The sequence below is a fragment of the Symsagittifera roscoffensis genome, chromosome 7, assembly GCF_963678635.1.
Source record: "Symsagittifera roscoffensis chromosome 7, txSymRosc1.1, whole genome shotgun sequence".
Lineage (NCBI taxonomy): Eukaryota > Metazoa > Xenacoelomorpha > Acoela > Convolutidae > Symsagittifera > Symsagittifera roscoffensis.
Genome location: NC_087068.1, coordinates 58725322 through 58737665, shown reverse-complemented (window position 1 = coordinate 58737665; position 12344 = coordinate 58725322). Strand labels below are relative to the sequence as shown.

The window sequence follows — 12344 nt, the reverse complement described above, 5'->3', positions numbered from 1 at the left end:
TTAATGTTGGACTAGTTGGGCAGCCGTTAAGACGACAGAAATGTTTGATGAGACTTTAGGACAACGCTACACCCAATTCTCCATATTGTGTTTCTGAGAAAGTTAAACTGCTTAAGTTCGAATTGCTCATTTTACCGTTGTATTCTAAAAAAAAGTTGTACTGAAATAACTGTTAGTGTCTATTATTATCTTGTCGTCTTAATGGCCTGTCGTCTTATTTACCTAGCACCGGCTGTCTCAAAGTACATAATTCCCACAAGATCTAAACTGAATAATCATTATAAGCAGAAGCTCAATTAAAAATTTAGTTACTTTGGGCCGTATAACATTTTTTTTGCTCTTGGACCCATTCTGTTCTTAGGCCATTCTTCTTAATGACTGGCCACCGACCCAATGACGTTTATAGGCTAATCAGTAAAAAAAGTAGAATTTTGTATACTGAAAAAAAGTTGTACATAAATTGAGTATTTGGATGAAATTTTCTCCAGCTGAATAAAAAGAACTTACGTCTACTAAAAAAAAACAATAAAACAATAGAAGAAATGCAGTTTGCGTTTGTGTAAAATAAGTTTCGTAGTATTGAAATTTCTGATACTTGTATCAATTGATGAGCCCGTATAAGTCAAGTTTGTCTGTTTTTCTGCTCCAGTCAGCCCTTGGCAGAATGCTTCCCACAGTTCCAAAGGTTATCAGCTGTGGGTCATGATCGAAGGCAATCGGGAGATGTGGCTGGGTGTGCTGATTTCACGGGCAGGAACCTGATGACTATTCCTGATCAGCACTATTCCTCTGTTGACGATTGTGTTCTACAGTGAGCAAGAATGTGGCGACAATTGCAGAACATGGTTGAGGTATAGCAATGATCTCCTTTGCGAATTCCCTCCAGAATACTTAATCAGTCCGGAACCTGCGTGGAAACTCGGCATAGTCAATTGCGATGATAGTAAATTTTGCCACAAATACGTCACACAATTCATAGGAGACAATGTTATGTAAGTAGTACTATTTTCAATTAATGTTTTAAGAAAACTGAATTGCATCTCGCATTGATACTTATTTTTTAGATTTGCACAGTTCCGCTCTGCCAAGATGACGTCCTTTGAACTCGGTTCCCCAGAAAGTAATCCTCATTCACTATGGCTCCACCATCGTATGTATGAATCTAATCTAATCGAACTGCGGATATGACAAATGCGGATAAATTGATGACCTCAAATCTCAATTCGCCCTATAAACATTCGCCCTTTTTTCTGTGTCCGGCACAGTTTGCCTAAATCGCTATTTTAAACTCTCTACGCCGTATTCATAAAAGTTTTGAGATAAGAAAACATTGCAGTGCAATCAATTAATAAGAAAAATCAAATTTTGTATCAGGTTTTGTGTTTGTGCATGAAAAAGAACTCGTTCATTTTTATTCAGGTCGCAGACGATGAAAAAGAGAAGCAGTGTAAATCGAAGTCGGGCAATCAACTAGAAAGCAACAACTACTTCACTCCTAAAACTCTTTATATTTTTTAAACTTTGTATATCTTTTTCTCATTTTTTCATATTATTTTCACTTTCATTTATTTAACCAAACTTAAATTAAAGGTTAATCGACTCCTATCTTTCCAAGTGGATTGCGTGCATCAGCTTAGTTTGAACAAAATTATCACCCGAAAAAGCATCAAAATTAAAAAGTAAAACATTATTAATTGAATTAATTAAGCCTTTGGACCATTTCGACATTTCGCAAATTTGAGCAATAAATATTCGTGGATTTCAAAAGAGCAAAGGAAATGAATGAAAATGCAAACATGTGGCTTTCGCGACAAACCTGTTTTCAGTTTATTTGTCGCGGAATTTGCTTGCAGTTGACAAAATCCTCAGTTTGGTCTCAAAATGGATTACACAGTTCAGCTTAAATTTTTACCTGTGATGAGCGCCAATAACACAAAAATTTTAAAGCCATAGAAAACTATCGCGTAGAGTAAAAACCGATAATCAAATATCTGAAAGCTTTATTAGATGTTGCAATTCGGTCTAAAAGGAGTACTATTCAATCTCAGAGAAGACTTCCTAGATCGTTCCCATTATTGTCCACCCAGTAAATTACAGCTCTCCAGTAAACAACTCAGACAAAACAAATAGACAGACACGGTGAAACATCGTGTGCATCTTTTTTTAATTTATGCATAAGTAGTAGCTCCATGTAGCGCTAAGTTCATTAGTAACAAACCATGGATGAACTTCGCATGAATGCACTTACGAATGAAAGCGCAACATATGTTTGAAAGTCAATTGAAAATGGACAGACTGGAAGGGCTATAATAATTTTGCTACTAGGCTGGGAGGGTCTATAATGGGAAAAACCCGTCTTCTTTTTCCTGTGAGATTGAAAATTTGGCAGAGCTTCACCATCAGTCACACTTTTGAAGAACTTCACAAGCAGATGGAAACTAATCAAATAGAATTAATTCGACATGCTTCACGTATTCAGCTGGAGACTATTCCCGTTCCCGACCTCCCGCATCTAAGAAAACTGAAAAATATATCAAATAAAATGGATTTTGGTGATCTAAAATGTTATCAAAATAATCAATACCCATGTTGCCCTCAGACAACAAACTGGAAAAAAATATATTTTAATCCATTAATTTCGAATAAAGTGGAGAAAAAACACCATGTCTCGAAAAAAGAATAAAGTTGAAAATAAATAGGGTCATATTTGCAACCCTTGAGTGTACCCTGAAAACACCCCACCATTGAGACGAGCGTTTCAAATTTTTAGTTTTTTTAACTTGTCTTTTTGACCAAAAAATTTATAATAAAAAATACCGTATCTCGGAAAATAATATAGGTTTTGGAGTCACGTTTGGAGGACAGATTAGCAATGTGTCAAGAGAAACGCCAAACATAACGTATAAATAGATCATTTATATTTCTACACATAGGCGAAGCTTCGCTTTGCAAACAATAGCGAGAACACGACAAAAAGCAGCTCTATAAAGTGCAATAAGAATCGTAGGAAATAAGCCCCGAACTAGTAAGAAATCGGCTATGTCGGAGGTTCGCACCTGTGTCTTTCAGATTTAGAGTATCACACACTAACCACTCAGCAGCGGTCTCTCAATAGGTACCAATCACTAGCCACAAACAAAGCAGATCGTTTGGACCACTGTACAAGGATAAGAGACGAAACTATTCTCGTGGTGATTGTTTCATGGATTGACCGAAATTGGAAGCACCGTATTCAAGTTATTGATTTCGAACTGATGGATATACAACTTCGATTGAACTAAAACGCATTGGGCGAACTGATGGAGTTACTCACATACAACTTCGATTGAACTAAAACGCATTCTAGAAGATAACAATATCAACCCATTGAAAGTTGTCGGATTCCAATCTGATAGTTGCAGCTGAAGGATTCGGAGCTGTAGGTTATTTCAAATGGCAACCCAACCAGACGAGCAGGATTCAGATGACGAAACTGTGGTTTTTCAAGACGAACGAGATGAGTCCAAGATTTCAATTAAAACGCCTTTTCAGGAATTTGTGAGTTGTGGGGCGTATCGTTTCATCAACTCCATACTAGATGCAATTGATGCTTTTGTATTTTTCCGTCAACTGAATGCGATGTCCGTCAAAACAGATGGGCTGACACTTTCAAACCCCCGACGGCACGGAGTGTTCAACCAGCCCAAACACGCCACCCAAATCAAGCTCTGTCATAGGGTGAAAATTGATCACCGTTTCGAAACGTTTCCAGATGTTGTCTTGGCAGCAACATTGTTGAGTCCTTCACAAGATAGGCGATCACATTTAATTCCAGCAGAAATTGAAAAAGCCAAGAAAAAACTACTCAAACTTGCGAATGACTACGAAGATGTGTTTGATATGAAAGATCTGGAAGCTGTCGAGGTCCAGCAGAAAGTCCGTGAAACTGGACACAGCAATCCTATAGACTCCGTTGTCTCTGATTTAGAATTTTCGAACGCAAACAAACTGATCGGATATTTTGCTAGCTCTTGCTGTCCTGAAATTGTCTAATACAAATTGATTTCCTGAATATCGACTGTCGACGAAGACGTTCTTCACTGTTTCAGCTTCTTCCGAGACTAGGCCCATAAGTGGGCGAGACTGGCGAAGAGCGCACGAATTGTTCTTTGTGTTCTTCCATCTCCAGCTAACGCAGAACGAGCGTTCTCGAAGGCTTCATTCTATACAGAGAGTCACAAAAACGGTCTTTTTTGCCGGGCAAACAAGACATGTTTAATTGGATACAGCAATAAAAATTGCTCAGTTTATAGTGAACTGCTTATCGTGATTTGTTTTAATTTATTCATACAATGAACGTTTAGTTTGTTATTGCTAAATTATTTAAAAGCACCTTTTTGACATTCGCATACCCGAAGTTTTTCAAACTTTCAAAACACTAGTGAGCGAATGCACGAAGATCGTTCCCGCCAGGACAACATGAGTTGTCATCAACCCAAAGTCTGAAATACAAGTAAACGGAATGCATTTAGAGTCTGAGTTAGGCCAGGTAGTCATACCTAGTTTGCACACCACTCAGAATCTTCACGCACCCGTTAACGTATGTTTTTTGAGACTTTCGGTAACTGCACGACATCGAAAACATGCATAAATAAAAAAAAGTCCAAATAGGGGTTGTAAGTAGTTTTATAATTGGTTTAAAGTAGGAATTGGTTAAACCAAATTGGTTTAAAATTATATCATTGTTTAATGGTTAAAAAAACGGTTATATATTTTAACTGGACATCACTAATGCGACGGAGTAATCTTGCTCAGAATTAGTGCAAATTGGTTGAAAGGCTGTTCTCTTATTCCCGCCACCCTCCCACTAATAAAGCTATAACAAAAATTTTACTTGTAAAAACCAGCAGGGGGAAGGAAAAAGAGACGAGCAGTCTTATTTTCTTCTGCATCGGCTTCGCCGCATCCATTTTGAACATTATTACATGGAAATCCAAAATTAACTCTTGATCTGTTAAAGTGATGCGACGCAGAAAAGATACAGATCAGCTCTTCTTCCCCTTGTTGTTGTTCTTGTAGCTAAATGCGATCTCTGCTTCGAGCTTCTGATTGAATTAGAGAGATTGTTTATGTTTGAGAGATCGAGAGATCGAGAGAGAGATCGAGAATGAGAGAGTTGAGGAAATTTCGTTCCTGACTGGTCATGTTGGTTTCGTCTCGTTCAACCTATCACTGCAGCTCCCCCAAGGTCTCTAGCGGCAAAACCGACGTAGAAGGGGAACCACCTTTTCCAGTGATAGCGTCTCTGTGCTGGTGACGGAACCTTCCCTCTGTATAGCCCACTTCTTCCTCTTCACGCTCGCATGCGATATTTTACTTACAAAAATTTGACTGAGGATGTCAAAGTTGACATAAAAAGGATACATTTGCTAAAGATTATTTAGGCTGTTCTAAAAAGCGCAGCAATTGAAGTTTCGACCGATTTGCTAGAGCCTTTTGAGAAGTTTTCGGTCCTCCGCATGTGAAGACAAGTTTTGACACAGACGTGAAGCTGCGCTTCGCAAACATAAACGAGGAAAATGAAAAAAAAAACTAACAACTGACCACACAAAGCAGCAAACAGTCGAGCAATAAAAAACTAATTCAATGTAACGGATTTGAATCTCCGACCTGATATTTAGGAGTGTCACTCACGTCCTCGCATTTGCGCCACGGTCACTTGGAAGTAAACGGTAACTTCCAAAATGGCATAATTACCAAATTGCATAAAAATTTAAAATTTTCATCGCAGTTCAAACGTTTTCTATTAATTTTTAATTACACTATTTTTTCGGAAACGAAAACACGTGAACAAGGTTTGGAATTAATTGCTTCCAAACAAATGTCAAGCGACAAATTTGTCGCAAAAATTGACCACAAGCAGTTTATCAAAAAACGCAAGCTCATGTTTTTCGCTTTTGATAGAAAAAAAAATCTACCATTTTTTCAAGATAAAATGTCAATCAGCATTTGAAATGACTTATTTTCTGATATTGTTTAGGAAAAAAGTGTTTTTGATTTTTCAATGCAACTGTTGCTTGAAAATTATACCATTTGAGAAAATTTTCATTTTTATGCCATTTGGGAATTATGCCATTTGAGACGTACTCTCGGTAAGTGGCCTCGTCTAGTGGCCCAGCTAATGCTGGATGTACCTGTTTTAATAATTTTTGATTATATATTGTACTGATACGAAAATGCGTAATTTTCAATATTTCAAAAAATGAATTTTACGCAAAACCCTGGTAACTACTCTCCTTGATTGGGAGACTATCTACTTATATGAAAAAAAAACTTTTACAACTCGCTCTCGCTCTTTTGTTGGAAATCTTCATCTCATGTTTGGCTGGGTAGTTTTCGAAAATGTTGAAAAAAGATTTCGAAAAAATTCAAAACGATCAACTTTTCTCTACTAAAGTATAGGAATAACCGTTTATTCAATGAAAACTTCCACACCCTAATTTTTAGATTGAACCTTTGATATCAAACTTGCAATTAGTTTTGGAGAAAAGTGATCAATTTTCTTCAAGAAAAAAGTTTAAAAATTTCAAAAAATGGATTATTCCGAAGTCCATATCAACTTTCGTACAATTAAAAAAAGGTAAAACAGATTGTGCAGGGAAAATGTGAGCAGCACGTTAGTTTGAATGAGCTATCAACCTCAAAATCAGCAAATAAATTAAAAACTATATATTCCAAAAAAAAATTCAAATCACAGGGCATGGCCGCTTGTGCAGGGAAGATGCATATAACTGGTTTTTTTTTTACAGTGAAACCCTTAATATCCAATAAGGCAGGGTATTTTTTAGGAAAACTGTTAAAACTAAACAAAATGTCAAAAATTGGCTTGTTCGAGGACATAAATTGATTCTATCGAATTTGGGAAATAACCGGTTGAGAAAGAGATTCCCATGAATTGTCCTTTTAATTGAAACCTTCATGTCAGATTTGTGCTCTAAGTATTCAAGAAAACGGAAACACTCATAATAAACAGGTCAAAAATCCCTCTACTGAAACTTTCGAAGGACGTAGAACGTGGGGTAAAATGAAAACAGACTAGCTATTAATGCCGACACATAGGCGAGCAGCCAGTCGTCCATTGGCGCCATTTTTTGAAAAACGGTACAGTAGTTTTTAAGAAACATTGAAACTTCTGCGGAACGTGGAAAAAATTTCCAAAGATTCGCAAAAAAAACAAAACCCATTTGTTTTAATAACCAGTTTCCTCAATTTGGACCTAACACTAGCTAAAAAAAATGCTTAAATAGGCCTAAATTTGATTAAATTGAAATGTACTAAATTTGCAAACAAATGAGCACTTCTATTTGTGAGTTAGGTTAGAAAAAATTCTTCGTAAACATACACAACGCTTCGCCTGTGCGTAACTACAGTTGTAACTCTTTGACCGAAATTAAAGAATGAACTAAAACTTTGACAAGCTTCAAAACTCTTTCAACAGATGGCCCTTTGTGGAATATTCTAACCTTATCCTTGTTTAATTATTCCTGTAAGCACGTCAAGCTGTACTGATGTTTAGGAGGCTTCAAGGGATGGAACACAATTAGTAGAAGCAGTAACTATAAAGTGAACAAGTTCAAGTTTTGTTTTTGAAACCGAATAGGGGTTGGCTACGACTAGCGCGTTTCAAAAACTTTGAAGTTGAGTTTGAACTTCTATCTTATTTAGATCGGTTTTATACCGGCTACGATTAAACAATCTTTTTTAAAAATGCTGCAGAGCTCAGACCTTGTCATTAACTTGTCTAGACAATGCTATATATCTGCTGCATAATGTTTATTCAAACTCAAACATCTTTTTTTTCTACATGCTTCTAATTAATATTTTTTCACTTTCTTTGATTATCGCAAATTTTGTATTCCATTTGATAAAACGAGCAGCCTTTTGTAACCCAAATGGTTCGTTAACTGTCAACTTACTGTTTCTGGTGCTTCATGTTAAAATTTTCTATATATGCATATCTATCACTAATAATGAGAACTTAATTTTTCTTCTTAACTTTTAATTTAATCTTTGGTAATCTTGTTCTCTAAGATCATATCTCATGCACGGCATGTAAGCCCAAGAAGTGAACCAGCATCAATTATATGATTCGAATGTACAAAGTGAGGTTTTGGGCAAAAAAGACAGCATTTGGGACTTTGTCTCGCCTAGAAGTTTTAATTGACAGGAAAAATGTTTCAAAACCAAGATAAGATTCAGGTAGAGTTTAAAAATGTTCGGACAGACAAAATTGATTAAAAAGAGCAACTGATTAGACATCAACTGAAATTAAAACTGAAATAAACATAATATCGAAATTTTATAGAGCAGAGTTTCGCTCAAAACTATAACCACGGTGGTTAATGCATCCGAAGCGTCGAATAGTGAAGCTTGAAACAAGAAAATTATTGCTCAGGGTGGCTGATGTTTTTCTGCGATTCATTTCCAAATTTTGAATGATTTGCTCATCTTCACTTCCGTTTTGTTTTGGTGCCGAAATCTTAATTTTTTTTGTTGTTGAAAATAACTCTAAATTTCGATTTTTTAATTTATTTTGCTAACTGTTTTTTTAGTGAAATCTGGATTTTCATCGCAGTATGTAAAAATTAGGTCAGCATAATCATCCGATAATCTTGCATTTTGAATTTGGTCCGACAAAAAATTTAAGGTTGTTCGGCTTCGGATTTTGCATGCAAAAAAGCGTCCAAAAGCACTGATTGCTCCTTTTAATTAAATCTGTCTGTCCGAACTTTTTGCTACTAATTATACCACATTCAAACAAACTGTTAATGATTGAACTTCTTTTTACTTGTTTTTCAGGCGATATATTTGCCTTTCTATTTTCTCCAGTATATTTGGTCTTCACTCCCTGCCTTGAAAAAAAAACTACAGGGTACCCTATACAATTGATACCTATAACAGTTGCTCACGGGGTTCGAAAAAAGCGCCAGAGGCTAGTTATGAACGAGCAAACAACATTCGCTCATTGAAGTATAAAACGAAAAGTAGAAATGTTTATTTCACTATCAGTAGAAACTAATCAACTGAGGAGAAACTATACTGAACACAAATTGTAATATCGAAGGATTGGCGTCAATTCAAAAAGAGATTAGCTTTCTAACGAGAGTTAATGAGTCTTTTATCAATTCGACAATCAGCTTTGTAAGACTATTTGGATCCCACCAAAAGTGGTCGGAGTCGTGTTTGTTCGGACTTAGCCGGACTTGAAGAGGAGAATAGCGACTTGTCCGAGGTAGAAGTATATGAAATGCTTCGTCTCGTGCGTCACATAGCTGCCGAAGTTCCTGCCCACAATACAGTGCCATGTGGGGTTGTACTTTTTGTCGAACTCCTTTTTAATGTAGGCTGCAATGTCCTTTTCGATGTTGAACTTTTCCATGGCTTGGGTCGCACACTCAATCGCGTCCTGCTGCATGTCTTCCGCCATGTCCGCATTTTTGATCACAGCTTTTCGTTCACTCATTTTGAACACTTTTTTAAAAGTTTTTGTTCACTCAAAACTGAAATGAAGCGTTGAATATTTAAACACAACTAAGATAAAAGAAGTAAAGCAGCGTGAATGAGCGGATTTTTAGTCTGACTGATTAGAGAAGTATTACCATCATGCCAATGTAATTTGCCGCCAATGTGGTTACTACACAGCAGCGCGTAGCTTCGACTTCTACAGTCATTTATATAATGCGTAGCACTGCCTTCAGAACACATATTACGATTCATTAGCTTCGCGTACCATTAAGCGTACCAGAGTTCTCTGTCACTTCTCAGCAGCTCGTAGCAAGCCCATAAGTTTACCGCAGTAACTCGTAGCATAAAAAGTAGTTTAAAAAGAATGTTAAAAATGTGGTTCTAATTAAAAAGGTGCTAAAAACAAGCAACTGCGGTTCAACCAAGTACGTAAGCTAACGAACTCTTCAAAGCATTACGATTGATAACCTACCAAATGAACATCACAAAAATGAAGACATTAAGAAAGAGCATGAATAGACGATTAGGCTCGTTTTCATCCTCCCTCCCTCAAATCAACCCACCCCCCCCCCCCCCCGCCCCCACCTCACGCGGACATCAATTCAAATGGTTTGACAAGGTTAATTATGAAGACCAAATATGTTTGCAATAGGTCAATTAATATGTATGACAATTTCCATAACAATCAGACAATCAAAAAAAGAGCTGCCGCTTAATTGGCTATTTCCCTTCATATGCCACCCCAACCCCCCGTTTAGCTACAAAAAAGGTTCTACTTCGTTTTTTACTAATATGAACGGGGCTATAATTTATTGAGAAGCTAAAAATGAAAGATCCTCTGTTCTCACCACTCGAAGAGCGAGAAGCAACTATTGAGTTGTTGGGCAGCAGCGTGCCGAGGAGAGAAAAAGCGACATCCCCCCCCCCCCTCAATTCTGATTGCCAAATTTTTCCAAAGGGTCCTCCCTTTGGTATAACTTTACGACATCCATTTTTGGATGAACAAACTTGAAATTTTTCTTAAGGCGCCTTTGGCACCAATATAACTAATTTTGAAGTGGGCGCGGCGCGCGCGCCGAAAAAAAAACGCAATTTTTGGCCAAAATGCCTTAAAACGCTTTTTGTGAAAAAATTTGGCTGCGGCGCAGAAAACGTTTGACAAAAAAAGGGTCGTTATAGTATTCTCGGAAAATCAAATTGGTCGACCTAAAAGAACGGACCGCAAAATTTTTCGAAACCCCCCTAAAACTACTGCGCACGCCACTAAATGAATCGTACAAAAACTTCTTAAGAAAACTCAAAAAACTGTCTCTGAATCGAGAAAAACTGGTCTGAATATTTTCCGAATATTCAGAATTTTACAAATGACAGGATGCGACACTGAACTCTCAAAGAATTCTTTTAATTTTTTTTATTAAATAAGCAATCATTACTTCATTTTTGCATATTTCTCGAGAAAGAAAAGACATTAGCTGCTTTTTTTTCTGTTTTGCATGCTTTAATAGCTAAACGCGCCCATTTTAGTTCTGAGCTACGAAAAGAAATTGGCACAAAAACGTATCACAGAGGCGAAGCGGACCTTCACAACACTTGACAAAACAACACACACAAAGCATTGCAAGCTAGCGGACAAAACAAGACGGAAATGACTTGTTCAAAAAAATCATTAATCTGAAAAACATCGGAAAATTTTTATTTATCTTTCTTACTGTTTCTATCCAATGTAGTCCAATTTGACGAGAACGTGCCGAGAAACATAACTTCTTTTTTATAAAAGCATTTAAAGTACTCTAAGTGCATAAGTACATAAGGCAGGTAAGCCAGTACATAAGATTAAACAACTTCAGCCGATTTAAGCTGTGCAAATAGCACGATATGTTCCGAGCACGCAAATTATAACAACACCTAGAAAATATGAAAAACCACGCTAAGACAATATAAACAGGCTGAAAATCGCGTGAGCTAATTCTTTTTTTCATTTTCTTGAGAGACCAAAGCGAGGTCCTTAAAGACATCATTGCTCTGCCACCAATCGTCCCTCTAAGTTCTTTGGTCAGTATAAAAAAGTCCACATTGGTGTCGTCGAAATTTTGTTGACTGGTTGACAGAGCAACGGGGAAGCAGAGGATCCAATTTTCGATAGTTTCGTTGATAGCAAATTGACTTTTTGGATCAATGGTGGGATGATTAGTCAGTTATCTTTAGCTTGATGACTGCTTTAGCGCTCTCCAAACAGTTGGAATTGGGTCTTGTTTCGGCTCCGTGCAGGGCTTCGTTGGTCAAGATGTCATCGCCAGGGATGTTCATGTGTCCGGGTATCCACTGGATATCGATATGACGGTCCAAGGCCTCTTGCCTGTGACAAATCCTGGTAACATCGGTGCTGTTGTTCTCAACTCGAAGCTGACCTCAACGCTTTTTTCTCTTCATAGAAGGTGAGCTCACTGCCCTCTGTGTTGTAGTGATCCACAGTGACGAGAGATGCAGGGTTACTGAGTGACATCATACCGACATGTGCTGATCCGTCCATGTAGATGAACTACTTGGCTCCGCTGTTCTGATGACTTCGGTGGCGGCTTCTCTCTCGTTGTCGTTTCGGTTCTGCCCCGCCAGTTTCGAGCTCACTCTCCATTTCCTGATGTTGGCCGACCAGGGTACTGCTGAAGACTCTGGCAGCAGGCAGGTCGCGAGGGGAGAGACCTGGGGCAGCATTTCTGCAATGCGCTAGCTGTGCTCTCTCCAACTGTCCATGCCGAGTATGTGTCTCTGGCTACCTTCTAGCGCAAGGCGTCTAGGGTGGTTGGGCCGATATCAGTAGTCTTTCTACAGGACAGTCCAAT

At 37.7% G+C, this 12344-nt stretch overlaps 1 protein-coding gene and 1 long non-coding RNA gene across 2 annotated transcripts; one reads left to right on the top strand and one right to left on the bottom strand.

The window, feature by feature from the left end:
• Positions 1-812: 812 nt before the first annotated feature.
• Positions 813-1509, top strand: LOC134852163 (uncharacterized). The gene is made up of 3 exons (XR_010164280.1): positions 813-992; positions 1065-1150; positions 1420-1509. It is a non-coding gene; the product is annotated as an uncharacterized LOC134852163 (long non-coding RNA).
• A 7510-nt stretch (positions 1510-9019) lies between these two features.
• On the bottom strand, positions 9020-9629 carry LOC134850984 (dynein light chain LC6, flagellar outer arm). Its single transcript, XM_063866841.1, has one exon. The coding sequence runs from the start codon at positions 9500-9502 to the stop codon at positions 9233-9235; it is 270 nt and encodes an 89-aa protein (XP_063722911.1). The 5' UTR covers positions 9503-9629; the 3' UTR covers positions 9020-9232.
• Between the last annotated feature and the right edge of the window lie 2715 nt (positions 9630-12344).